General features: G+C 43.3%; 1 protein-coding gene across 2 annotated transcripts in view; it reads right to left on the reverse strand.

Moving 5' to 3' along the window:
• The window catches only part of FAM155A (family with sequence similarity 155 member A), a 602,381-nt gene continuing 591,170 nt past the window's right edge, over positions 2,944 to 14,154 (reverse strand). The window contains exons 3-4 of one of the 2 annotated variants that reach the window (XM_021065384.1): positions 7,357 to 7,402; positions 4,230 to 5,057 (exon numbers count right to left, since the gene is read on the reverse strand). In XM_021065384.1, the coding sequence (XP_020921043.1) occupies positions 7,380 to 7,402 (23 nt within the window). In that variant the 3' untranslated portion in view covers positions 4,230 to 5,057; positions 7,357 to 7,379. Of the gene's footprint in view, positions 5,058 to 7,356; positions 7,403 to 14,154 lie in introns of both variants that reach the window. The other variant, XM_021065383.1, reaches the window with a different exon arrangement.

Genomic DNA, 14,154 nt, shown 5'->3' on the forward strand with positions numbered 1-14,154 from the left:
TGCTTTTTAGGGCCACATATGGAGGTTCCCAGGCTTGGGGTCTAATTGGAGCTACAGCTGCCGGCCTACACCACAGCTCACGGCAACACCAGATCCTTAACCCACTGATCAAAGCCAGCAATCGAACCTGCAATCTCATGGTTCCTACTCAGATTCGTTTCCGCTGTGCCACAACGGGAACTCCTAAAATTCCATTTTAATTTTCTTTCCTTCCTGTTTTCTTCCTTGATGGGCTTCCTGCCTTCTTTCTTTCTTTCTTTTTCTTTTTTGGCTTTTCTAGGGCTGCTCCCGGGGCATATGGAGGTTCCCAGGCTAGGGGTCGAATCAGAGCTGTAGCTGCCAGAGCCACAGCAACTCGGGATCCGAGCTGCATCTGCGACCTACACCACAGCTCACGGCAACGCCGGATCCTTAACCCACTGATCAAAGCCAGCAATCGAACCCGCAAACTCATGGTTCCTAGTCAGATTCGTTAACCACTGAGCCACCACGGGAACTCCAGTGCCTTCTTTTCTTTTAAGGACTACAGGGTCTAGTGCTTAATGGTACAAATTTATTGGTAAAGAACTAAATTTTTTTCTTTTTTTCGTAGTGATGTCGTGTAAGAGAACAACTTTTGCTTACTACTGGGGGAAAGAGAAACAGTAATATCTCCGTTCCTTCCTTCCTTTCTTCTGTCCTTCCTTCCTTCTTTCTTTCTTTCTTTTATGGTAGAACCCAGGCCAGGAGATCCTATCTCACAGAGGCAGGATCCTTAACCCACTGTGCCACAGCAGGAATTCCAATACCATCTGTTTTTTTTTTAGAGCCACACCTCTGGCATGTGGAAGTTCCCAGGCTAGGGCTGGAATCTGAGCTATAGCAGCCAGCCTACCCCTCATCCACAGCAATGCGGGATCTGAGCCGCGTCTGCAGCCTACACCACAGCTCATGGCAATGGCAGATCCACTGAGCGAGGCCAGGGATCTAACCAGGGTCCTCACGGATACTAGGTTCATTACCTCTGAGCCACAGTGGGAACTCACTCCAATACTATCTTTTTAATGAAAGAGAAGTTGACATAATGTATCACCAAATGTCAGTGCAACAGGCAATGGTGTATATTAACTCCACTCACATTAGCTGACTCTTGGTTTTGCACTCGCAACATATTCCCCAAACTGGGATTTCTCTATCGCAGAAAGAAGAACCAGTAATAAACGTGGAGAAGTCTGTTTCACACATTTGCAGCAAAAATATTATTTTCTCAGTTTTCAGCTTGTTTTCAGAAATAATGGTTTCAATATCATATTTCATTATCTCGTATGCAGTTTATAACCACCACGAGAAAAACGGAACAAGGTGATTACAAAGGTACGGGGTCTGCGTTTTTTCTGTCGGAATTAGCACGTGCAGAATCACAAGCATGTTGTCGGATGGGAAAACCATTACACATGATGGATGGTGGTAATGAGACTTGCGCATCGATGGGTGTGTGTCGACTCTGGGCAGGAGCCATTCACTACTTGTTTCTCTAGCCGACTGCAGGGAACGTGCTTTAGTTCACGGTGTCAGTGGAGATATTGTGAGGAAGTGGTAACAGATTTTCAATAATAAATACGAAGCACAGAGATCGTTCCCACACGAGGGTAAATGCATCTGGCAAGAAAAAACCCCTAGAATTAGAAGATTCCAGGGCTGGTTGACTTGACCTTCTCCTTCCCTGCCCACCACCCCTCCCTCATCTAAATGAGACTTTCACGTTTAAAATCCTGCACTGTTTCTCCCAGCTCTTGAACGTATCTTTTGGACGGCTTACCACTCATGTACGGCGGGGGGGGGGTTCCCTCTTTCATCTGTCTTTCTTCCCCAAATAAAACTAAAACATTTGCACATGGAACTGCCCATCCCCCCGATGGTAGCAAAGACCCTTAATCAGTTGCAAAAACTACCAACAGAAAATAAAACTATTGGTTTTTTTTGCTTTGTTTTTTGGTGACATCCACGGCACACGAAAGTTCTCGGGCCAGGGATGGAATCTGCACTACGCCAGTGACAACGTGGAATCCTTAACCCACTGCACTAGCAGGGAACTTGGAAACTTTTTTTTTTTTGTCCTTTTACTTTTTCTAGGGCTGTTCTCAAGGCACATGGAGGTTCCCAGGCTAGGGGTCTAATTGGAGCTACAGCTGCCGGCCTGCACCACAGCCACAGCAACACAGGATCCGAGCCGTGTCTGTGACCTACACCACAGCTCACGGCAACGCCGGATCCTTAACCCACCGAGCAAGGCCAGGGATCGAACCCGCAACCCCGTGGCTCCCAGTCGGATTTGCTAACCACTGAGCCACGACGGGAACTCTGGAAACTCTATTGTTAAGTGATGACTCTTTGTCATCATTTTGCCCACTGTCTAGAAAGAGTTACTTTGGGTCACACCAGTGACAGCGGGTGGAACTTGCATCTGTATTGCGTCATTTTCCTGAAGAAAATAGAAATGCCTCTGCCACGAAGAGAACCGTGAGGAATATTGAGGAAAAGGACAGTGGAGGGGACTTTGCCCAGCAGAGCAGGATGAATGTCAAGACAGTTTCTCTGGTCACAGATCTTGAAGCTGGTAAGAGACCAGCCAGAAACGAGCTCACCTACTAAGCTTCCCCCACTCTCCTCCTCCCGGCACTGCTCCTCTAAGCGCTCCCAACCCCTGTCCCCAGAAACGGCACCATTATTTCCACAAATAAAAGATACTCTGCCTTCGTGTGTGCATGTGAGAATGTGTTTGCATTTGCATAAAAAACCATTTTCAAAAAAGGAACAAAAGCTGGAGATTTTTGCATTTTTGGTGGTTTTTTTTTTTTCTGTATTTGCGCAGACCATTTAAGGATTTTCAGTCTCAACAAAACACTATTAAAACAAAGAATCTAGTAAAATATTTGTGCATGTACTGCTAAACCATTCTAGCAATTTTATTAAGCAATACCTTTATTATTTTTGAATATTCTTAACAGACTGGAACAAAACAGGGTTTTTTTTTATTCAAAACAAAATATGCATACTGTACGCGTGTTGCAGAGTTAGGAATGATGCAGAGATTAAAGTTTGTTTGAACAAAAACAAATGCCTGGGGGAATTTCATAGCTACAAACTTAAGAACTAAATTTTGTTCGCTAAGAGGACCTCTCTCTTCCACAGTTTTCCTCATCGCCCAGCTACAAAGCAAACATACCTGGAGTGCAGTTCCCAAGTGTAGTGAGAGAAAAGTAAGGAATGTGAAGTGGGTTTTTTTTTTTTTTGTAATTATTTGTTTTGTTTGTTTGTTTTAAAAACAGCCCTTATTAACTCTTCTTTCCACTGATTCTACTGTAAACTCATAAAAGCCTTTTTTTTTTTTGTAAGAAAGCAAATTCATAGACACTCAGCAGGTGAAATGGCCCCACAAGAAGAAAAGATACAGAGCGATCAGCTTTCTCTTCTTGTCTTCAATTATCTAGAGCATGTGAGAGTGATACAGTTTTTGCACTTGAATGAAAATGGCTAACCTATTTTTTGAAAAGAAGTTCTTTTTGATAATGCAAAATTGCATACCTTTTATACCTGGAGTAAATAAAAACCATATGTGGGGGAATACTGGGGTAGAATGGTCCAGATTCTGTATGCTGCAGGTGTTTTGAGCACTTCCACTGTTCCCTCCAAAATAGAGGAGGAGAAAGAAGTCCAGATTTGCATCCTGAGTCCCCTGTTCCAGTGACAATGGCCAGAAAGCCCTCCTGTATTCCTGCACCTGAACTGAAATCCCAAGGAAAGCCCAGCACCCATGGGCTTAAGGTCCTCACCTTCTCACTTCCCCTTCCTGGCTGGCTGCTCCCAGCCACAGACCAGGGGAAGGCCTGGGCCCTCGGAGGGGAAGCTGGACCAACTGAGTTCATGGTAGTTTTCTTAGCTTTTGATTTCAACATAAAGATGCGTCAACGGATTCCACCTGCTATGGAGAGCACTTATTTGTCAGCTAGAAAGGGCCCCCCGTTCTGCTCCGTTGCGAGTTTGTGCAACAGCGGCTCAGAGGCCCAGCAGAGCGTGCACAGTGCCCACTCACGGCGGCGACAAGGACAGAAGCAAGCGGATGTCATGTGCTGGGGAGGGAGGCCAGGGTGGGCGGGAAGGGTGTGGGTTCCATAGGCAGAAGGGGAGTTTTTTTATTGTTATTTTTTGTTGGTTTTTTTTTTTTTTTTGGTCTTTTTTACTTTTTATGATTTTTTTTGTTGTTGTTGTTTTTTGCTATACCGCGAGGTCATAGCTGTCATTCCGCTAATAGAAACTGACAGGACATGAAACAGAACTATCTGATGAACACACACGATGACTAGAAATATATATATCTAGAGAGAGAGAAAGAGAGAGACAGTGAAAAGACTTAGTTTACCTCTGAGAAACCGTCCCCCCAAATAAATCCTGTAGTAACAAGTGCAAAAACGAAACAAACAGATAAACTCAAATCAAAAGGAAAGCAACTAAAACCTTCAAACATTAAAACACAGTGTATAAAATGGTGTGAGAAATTGAAGTCACTTCCCAGCCTTTTAGTCCATAAAAAGCTGTGTGTGTGTGTGTGTGTGTGCGTGCGTGCGTGTGTGTGTGTGTGTGTCCGTGTTTGGATTCACGCTCCTCTCTTAGTTCTGCCTCCAGGCCCCGCAGGCAGGGGTGGGCAGGTGGGAGCACCCAGGCTGTGACGTGGGACAGCAGCGCGCGGCGCGGCGGCGGGCGGGCCGGATGCTCCGGGGTCCCAGGTCCCTACTCCTCGCTGGCCGAGCGCTCGTCCAGCGCCTGGATGCCGCCGAGGCCCAGCGCCGTGGCGTTGTGCGCGGCCGAGGCCGTGAGGACCGTGTGCAGGAGGATCAGCACGAGGACGCACAGTCTGAGTCTGCTGGGGCACAGTCTGGTGGCCGAGGAGGCTGGGGGCGACGTCCTGGGGCAGGGGCCGCCTCTGTCCACCCGCCCAGCGGAGGGGTTGCGGGGTGTTGCTTCTCTCCTGACGTCACAGCATTCTGGTTCATCATTGGTTAGGAAGGTTTCGTAGAGCCCTGGGGGGTGAAGAGAGGGCACCGTTACAAGGAAAGGGCGATGCGGGCCAGGACGCTCAGAGCAGAGAGGGCGGCTCTTGCTTGAGCGTCTGAGCCACCACCTCTTAGAGCAGGTCAGCGCTTGTGAAGGAAAGTCAAGTGCACACAGTCTGAGTCAACGGTCAACCGTGCTCTCCAACCAGGGCGTTTTCGTGCCTCGCTGTGCTCTTTTTGTCCTCTGGGTGGTCAGACTATGAAAGTTCTGGGCTGGGATGAATACGGAATGAAAGGTATCATCAGGGCAAAGTCAGAACCTGAGGTTCTGGGTCAGCTGGGGCACCAGGAACCTTCAGCCACCTTTTTTCTCCCCTTTAACTGGAATGTGACTAACTGATGCAGTGCATAACGTGATTGACACCAACTAGTCAAGCTTTGGCTTATTTAGCCTATTTCCCTTATGAGACAAACAACCGATCGTGACACCAGAACTACAGGAACCATGCTGCTAATGACGTCCTCTCCCGGCCTCACCTGGTCTGCCCTTCTTGGTGAATGGACTTCTCCGTCTGCACATCCGATGGGTGACAGTGTCCTTTGGAAAGATGTCTCTTATGCTTCCATTTGCTAGTCTATTGATGACTGCCTAGACTGAAGCCTTTAGTGTCTCTTGACTGGGCCCCTGGAGGAAGCATCTGTGACATTCTTGTCTCGTCCCAGTCCTCCAGCGTCACCCTTCGGGGAAGGTCCTTCTAGCTCACTCTCTTACTTTCCCTCTCCTTTCTTTCCTTCCCTTGCTCACAGAATCTCTTCTTTCTCTTTTCTCTTCTTCCTCTAAAAATACACACTGTTCTTATTTTATTTTACTTTTATTTTTTAGGGCCACATCTGCACCATACGGAAGTCCCCAGGCTAGGGGTAGAATTGGAACTGCAGTTGCTGACCTACGCCACAGCCACAGCAACGTGGGATCCGAGCGCCATATCTGCGACCTACACCACAGCTCAGGGCGACACCGGATCCTTAACCCACTGAGCAAGGCCAGGGATCAAACCTGCAACCTCATGGATACTAGGTGGGTTTGTTACCACTGAGCCACAGCAGGAACTCTAACACACTGTTCTTATTTTTAAATTGATCAATGGATATTTTGGAAACTTTCAAACTGGTGACAAAGGATAAAACAACTGACTATAATCTTTTCAACCATGTTTCTTGCTATATTATATACAATATTTCTACATGGCTTCTTGAGCCATTTTGTATCTTTTTCTTTTTGTTTTTGTTTTTTTGGTCTTTTTTTTTTAAGACCCCACTGGCAGCATATGGAGGTTCCCAGGCTAGGGGTTCAATAGGAGCTGCAGCCACCGGCCTACACCACAGCCACAGCAATGTGGGATCTGAGCCGAGTCTGCAGCCTCCACCACAGCTCACGGCAACGCCAGATCCTTAACCCACTGATGGAGGCCAGGGATTGAACCCTTGGCCTCTTGGATGCTAGTCGGGTTTGATAACTGCTGAGCCACGTCGGGAACTCTTTTTTTTTTTTTTTTTTTGACTGAAACATCTCATAAAAGCGTGAAGTTTCTACACAAGTTTACTGTGTTACTCTCAAGTTTGAAAAACTTAAAGATGATGGGTAGTTCTGAGGATTGGATAAGATTCTGCACATAAAGTGCTCGGCTCAGTGCCTGGCACAGAAAAATAACTTGAAAATTTTGGCTCCTGTGAATTATAATCACCACTGATAGTGTCGCAGTGAGTCCACCTAATCCGGGAGATCTAGATTAATCTCCTTGCCTTTCTTCCTCCAGACTCTGCTCAGTTCCAGACACCTGAACTGCTGCCCATTCTCAGAACACGTGACTCTCACCCACACTGTGCCACCACCAAGCTGCCTTTTCTTTCTGGAATTTTCTCTCAATGCATAGGTGGGAACTTTCATTTCTCCTTCAAGTTCCGCTCACGTGGCATTCCAGGTGCGAAGCCTGTATTCACATTCCTGGGCTACCAGGGCACTTTGTGTAATTCTTCAATACAACAATTATTGTTTTTTTCTTTTGCTTACAATTGCTCATTTTCATGTCAGTTTCCCTATTTATGTGTCACCTTAAGAGCAAGAACTATATAGTATCAACCTTGCGTTCCCACGTTCCCAATATGTGGAGAAATTCCTGAACAAAATAGATACTTAACGAGATGTGTTACAGGAATAAACTCAGTATATATGTATTTAATAAAAGTCTATTAAATAATATATTAGACACTGCAATCGTTAGTTTCTTTAAAAAAATGACCAAGATATCCTTATAATGATGCTTACAATATTCATTTCTTCTTAGGCATTCAAAGGTAAACTTCACCTTCGCCTAGGTAGAATATGGAAAAAAAACTGAATTAATGAGGTCTGCAGCTCCGACATTTTTATTGTATGATATTTTCTTTTCTCAAATAAGATTCCTCACTGGTAGACAAATCATTTATTGGAGTATATGTTTTCCCAAATTCTATTCTACAAAGAAGAGAGTTTATGGTTAAGAGCAAAACAACACAAATCTTAAGGTCATTTATTTAGATCAACCGTTTAGAATGGAAATCGTCAGAATATGCTTAACGACAGCATTCGAGTAAGAAGCTCTTCCAAAGCTGCTCAGAAGCCAGATGGCTGATTTATCGCTAAAGGCATTTCAGAAAAAATAAAGCAAGTCATTCAGGCCAATAAACATACTCTTCTTTTGGACGAAAAAATCAATACTTTTCCCCTTGTCCATCTTTTGCATAAGAATTTTTATTTGGAATTACACATGCATATTAATAATCAAATAATTTTACAAGGTATTTTACCAAAAAAAAAAAAAAAAAGCCCTCAATCTCCCCCATCCCAAACTCTTCCTTCTCAGAGGCAAATACCGAACCTTTTCTTTGTTTCTGCATTACCTCCGTTTCTGTAAATAACCTGTTTTATGCTTTTCTTGATTTTTCATTTTTTTATCCTTGTCTGTAGATGTCCCCCTCGCTGGCAGGACATGTGAGGTTAACCTTCATTCTTCTCGCTCTCCAGCCCACATGCAACCCCCATTCGTCCATGGCAGTGAGTCCCTCCGTGTTCCTTGATAAGATGTAAAACAATTCTCAACTCAGCCGTTCACCAAGCTTTTCACTTGCGCTTCCCAAGTCACTGTTTTCCTGGCGCTCATAACTAGCTCAGAGTTTTCTGCGTACTTTCTAAGTCAACACCCAATACTCGGCCAGCTGTTTCAGTTGAGTCAGACAGCCTATCAGTTTTATTTTCCTGAAGAAATAACTCCTGGAGTCTTTCACCATCTGGACCGGTTGCTTTTATGCCTGGGCACAGTCTCCGGCCTGAAAACGCCAACGAACCCTCCTCGTCGGGATGCTGGCTGCCTCCCTTCTGTGGATTTTCCGTGTCTTGTTGGGAGACTGGCAGCTAGTATTTTCCGAAGGACAAACACCTGGGAGTAACGTCTGAGAATCTCTGTGCCTAAAAATGTGTTTACTCCGCCTCACATTTGATTGGTTGTTTTGCCAAGTATGAAATTCTGGGTTAGAAATTCTTACCCTTCAGATTTATTTGAGCAGTACTCTCATACTTAGTTGTGGAACCTCTGGGAGCTGTTCTTTCCATATCCTCATCTCATCGTCCTTATTCATCACTTCATCCTTGCTCTGCTTTCTGGGGGATTTGGTGCGCTTTACCACATAGTAATTTTATTGAGTTTTTCTTTTTCCATCACATTTTAATTTGCAAGAGCTCTTTTATATACTCTGCATTTTTTTTTGAAGTGACTCTTCTCATCTCATAGTTGCAATGTATTCTTTTATCACTCTGAGATTTTTACAGCACTTTTATTTCCTTCCTCTAAGCATTCTGTTTTCTCTGGCTTGCTTTTTTCTTCTTTGTTGGTTTGTCTCGTATTTTTTACGTGGGGAGCCCTTCTGACGTCTGTCACCCAGTCCACAAACTTCAACCATCTCCAAAATACAGTTCCCCTCCCAGGAAGAAAGATGTTAGTGCTTGTGTCTGGAGATGGATGCCTGGGCTGCGGAGATGGGGTCGCTTCGTACATAGGCTTCCATCCAGTCCTTTTCAAGTTGCCACCTCCTCCTAAGTATCATGCTGTCAATTCCTGTGTCTGTAGAGAGTCTTGGATGTAAATCCGGTTGCCTCTTCCTCTCTGCTGCCTCAGTGCTCGCTTTTCTAGGTGTTTTCTATTTTTTTTTTTAATTTTTTAAAAGGTTTAAATGATACACGTAAGCCATCTAGAATAATTCCTAGCATATAGTAAAATCTCACATAATAATACCTATGCCTCTTATCAGTTGGGATAAAACATAGAATCAGAATTTATTATTAGGAAGGGTTTCAAAGACCATCTAATTCAAATTATTTTCTGTTTTCAGTTAGCCTAAGCTACTCACAGAAAAACCTTATTTTTCACAGCTCAAAACAATATTCTAGAATAGCCAGTATAAATAATATCTAAGTACAGGAAAGTCTAAGGAAATCCTGAAAAAAAAAAAAGAAACCCATATGATTTCAATATAATCCTTCATTATCTCAGTAATGTACATTTTATCATCTTTAAATCCAGGAATATGAGATTAATTTTTTAAATATTTGAACCTTACTGTACATTAGCTTCCTGGACACTTAAGTTTAGAAATCAGTATCGTCAAAAGAAGGGGGAGAATGACCCTAAATCTGACTTCATTAGGATGAGAAAAAAAATGAGAAGAAACTGTGGAATTTATTTTCTCAATCTTCTATTACCACAGACACGTACTTATGGGTAGACCCTGTTGTATTGTACTCTGCTTTACTATGATTTATATATTCCTTTTTTTTTTTTTAACAAATTGAAGGTTTGTGGTGGTTCCATGTCCAGCAAGTCTAAGGTGCCATTTTTCCAACAACATTTGCACGTTTTTGTGTCTCTGTGTCACATATTGGTACTGCTCACAGTACGACAAGGTTTGCATTATTATTACATAGCCATCGGTGATCAGTGATCTTCGATGTTTTATTATAACTGTGTCGTGGACCCGCAAACCGTGCCCTTGTGTGATAGGCAAATCAACAGACACATGCCGTGACTGTCCTGGCTGCCCCGACTGTCCTACTGACGGGCCAGTTCCAGTCTCTCCCCCTGTCCTCAGGCCTCCCTCTTCCCCGAGACACAACAATGTGGAAATTGGGCCTGTTGATAGGCCTGACGTGGCCTCTGAGAGTTCAAATGAAAGGAGTCACAGGTCTTTCACTTTAAATCAAAAGCTAGGAATGATTAAGCTTAGTGGGGAAGGTGTGTTGAAAGCTGAGACAGGCTGAAACCTAGGCCTCTTGTGCCACATGGTCAGGCTGTGAGCGCAAAGAAACAGAGGACGTGGAGAACCCGCTAGGGGTCTGGGTAGAGGATCAGACCAGCCGAGAACCCGCTAGGGGTCTGGGTAGAGGATCAGACCAGCCGAGAACCCGCTAGGGGTCTGGGTAGACGATCAGACCAGCCGAGAACCCGCTAGGGGTCTGGGTAGACGATCAGACCAGCCGCCACATTCTATTAAGCCAAAGGCTCCTCCAGAGCAAAGCCCCAAAGCTCCTCCTTTCTCCGAAGGCGGAGAGGCTGAGGAAGCTGTAGAAGAAAAGTGTGACGCCAGCAGAGGTTGGTTCACGGCTTGAAGGAAAGCAGCCATCTCCACAACGTAAAGGTTCAAGGCGAAGCAGCACGTGCTGATGCAGAAGCTGTAAGGAGTAATCCAGAAGACCCGGCTAAGGGGATCAGTGGAGATGGCTGCACTACCCAACAGGCTTTCAACACAGACGAAACAGCCTCATATTGGAGAAAGATGCTATTAAGACTCTGCATAGCCAGAGAAGAGAAGTTGATGCCTTTAAGCTTCAAAGGATAGGCGGACTCTCTTGTTAGGGTCTAACACAACCGGGGACTTTAAATCGAAGCCAGTGCTCGTTTACTATTTCTAAAATCCTTAAGAAATAAGCTAACTCTCCTCTGCTTACGCTGTTAGTGGAACAACAAAGCCTGCACACAGCACATGTGTTTACAGCGTGGTTTACTGAATATTTTTCAGCCCGTTGTTGAGACCTACTGCTCGGAAAGATTCCTTCCAAGCCGGAGCGGCTCATTGACCACACACCTGATGGCGCAAGAGCTCGGGTGAACCATGAGCTGGATGTTATTTCCGTGTCTGCTGACACAGTGTCAGTTCCGCAGCGCCTGGAGCAAGGAGTAATTTTGACTTTCAAGTCTTATTATTCAAAAAAATTCATTTCATAAGCCTGCGGCTGCCATGGATGCTAACTCCTCTGATGGATCTGGGCAAAGTCAATTGAAAACCTTCTGGAAGGGGTTCACCACTAGAGATGCCGTTAAACACATTGCTGATTCTTGGGAAGAGGTCAAAGTACCAACATTAATACGAGGTTGGAAGAAGTTAATTCCAACCCTCACGGAGGACTTGAGGGGTTTAATATTTTCAGTGGAGGAAGTAACTGCAGATGCGGCGGAAATAGCTAGAGAGCTAGAATTAGAAGTGGGGCCTGAAGATGTGGCTGAATTGCTGCAATTTCATCATAAAACTTGAAAGGATGAGGAGTTGCTTCCTGTGGACGGACAAAGTGGTTGAATGTTATCTCTGCATTTTAACACCTTTGCTATATAGCTTTGTCCGTTATCTTAATTTGTCTTAATTTTAAAGAATTTTCTCTGTATTCTCTAAGAGCTTTCCAATGATTGGAAAGGAGAGTTTGACCTATTTATGTTTATTGTTGGATCTATAATGCTTGGTCTTGCCTTCATCTTCATATGATAACATTTCTAAGCATTTAAAATGTTTCTTTACCATTCCCTTTGTTTTCTATAATTTACTGTGTGAATTTATGGAAATGACTGTCTTTTCATAATTTGTAAATATGTGCAGTTATTAATTCTACTAAAACTTACCTTAAAAAAAATCACATGCACTTCAGCAAATCTGCTTAATTATCAGGATCATTGATGAGGAAAGTTAGCACAATTTGACTTCCTTCAACTCTTTACCCCTCATTATTGATTGATTGATTGGTTGGTTCTAATCAGATGTTTGAAACTTATTATTGTCAAAACATTTATTCATTTTATATCTTGCCTCCCAATAAATATGCATAATATTTGTTTTATATCTATCCTATTCAGGGGTTGTTTGGTTGCAATTAATAGGAACTTACTGAGTTAACTAAGGCCAAGCAAAAGAAGACAAAACAAAAAAACCAGGAACAGATCATGGGAGGAATCTGAGAAAAACTCAAGCCTAATCCATGAGATACCAGGCTGAGTGCACATGAGGAACTAAATTACAAAAGGACTAATTACATCAGAACCCGGTACACTCGCTACAGCCCAGGAATGACCTGTTTTCTGCTGCACACCTCCCTCGTCTCTCCTAGCCTTGGCGGGCAAATCTTTGGGCTTTTTCATGGATACAGGCATACGGGAATTCATTGCTTTGCTCTCTTAGTTAAAGTCATCGGCAACTGACTGGAATTTGCTGAGTCCCAAAGTCATACTCCTGACGCATCTCACTGGTCCCCGCTGGTCTCACCGCCACACCAGAGTCCCATAGAACAAACACAGCTGAGTGTGTTGGCACCCTCTCTTTGAAGGAAAAATGGGAAGTCAGTGTTTTTCTTTCTGGTCAAATGTATTTTCCACCTTGGAGGTTATAGGCAATTTCCTTCATCCTCAAAATTCAAGAATGTTTGGAACTTGATCTAATTTCCTTAATTTTCACCAGCGTGGGGGAGAACCACATTATTTTTTAATTAATTAATTAATTAATTAATCTATTTATTTATGCCATTGCACCTGTGGCATATGGAAGTTCCCAGGCCAGGGATCGAATCTGAGCCACATCTGTGACCTATACCACAGCTGTGGCAATGACGGATCCGTAACCCACTGCACCACAGTGGTACCTCCTGGAAAGAAACACTTCAATTAGCCAATGAGAGCATCCCTAAGCTCAGGGAAAATATTTCCTAGTTTTTCTTTGGCCGTTTTTTTCTTTAGTTTTCTGTGTGTTGTGTTTTCAATTTATCACATTTCCTCTCATAATTTGTAGAGTCTTAGTCCCCACCTTGGACTTGGCCTCTGCCTTATTCAAGCTTAAGCTTAGCCTCCACTTTGCTTGTTCCAACTGGCTAATACTATACATCTATAACATAGTTGCCGTTTTTTGTTGCCCTGCAAAATGTGTATATTTTAATTTAAATTCATTGTTATGTTTGCAGGCTTCCCAGCCAAATTTCCTTTTCATTTTTCTCCCGTTGTTTTAAAGAGTCTATATGTTCTTGAATTTTATGGAGAACAGATGCTGTCTAAAATTACCTTCGTAGTAACGTTTCTCAAATATATGCTGTCATTCTGCCTCTCGAACTCCATCTTCCTTCTTTTATGGTAACGTATTATTTTATTAAGTTCCATATCTCATTTTCTCTGTGCTGAAAGTTGAGTAGACTCCTCTCCAAATAAGTCTCAAAGACCTACATCCTGCCATTGCAGAAGGTGGATTTGGACACAGGGACTTCGGAGACCCACGCAAGGGCAGGTGGGAACACTGCCAAGTCCTGCCGGGGGGTCTCCGTAATCCAGGATGGCTTTCGGTGGTTTTTATTTTCGCTTTTTGGTTTGTTTCTACGTTGTCAGCGATTTTCTTCATAACCCAATACCACACTTTCATATGTCTATTTCTTTGGTCATTTTAGACCATACGTAACTATTCTCAGCTGAGAAAGCTGAGTAAGTTCAGGTCACTACACTTCTCTCCTATCCCTTTCATCAGCCATTGCTTTTGTTCTAAACTGTGGTTACATTTTCGTACAAGGTTTTGTTTTGTATGTTAATTTTGAAGATTGAAAATAGAAGAGAAGAATTCTTAGAGTTCACTTCATTACAGCAATATTATTCAAACTATTTTAAATATCAGGCAAAATAGATGATTGCTTTTTATACTTTATTAATTCATAAAAATCATGAAAATTTTAGATAGCTGTATATTTGATTTATCAATATCTTATATATATTTATTTTTGAGATTCCAGTTGCCTTTC

The sequence above is a fragment of the Sus scrofa genome, chromosome 11 (genome assembly GCF_000003025.6).
Source record: "Sus scrofa isolate TJ Tabasco breed Duroc chromosome 11, Sscrofa11.1, whole genome shotgun sequence".
NCBI lineage: Eukaryota > Metazoa > Chordata > Mammalia > Artiodactyla > Suidae > Sus > Sus scrofa.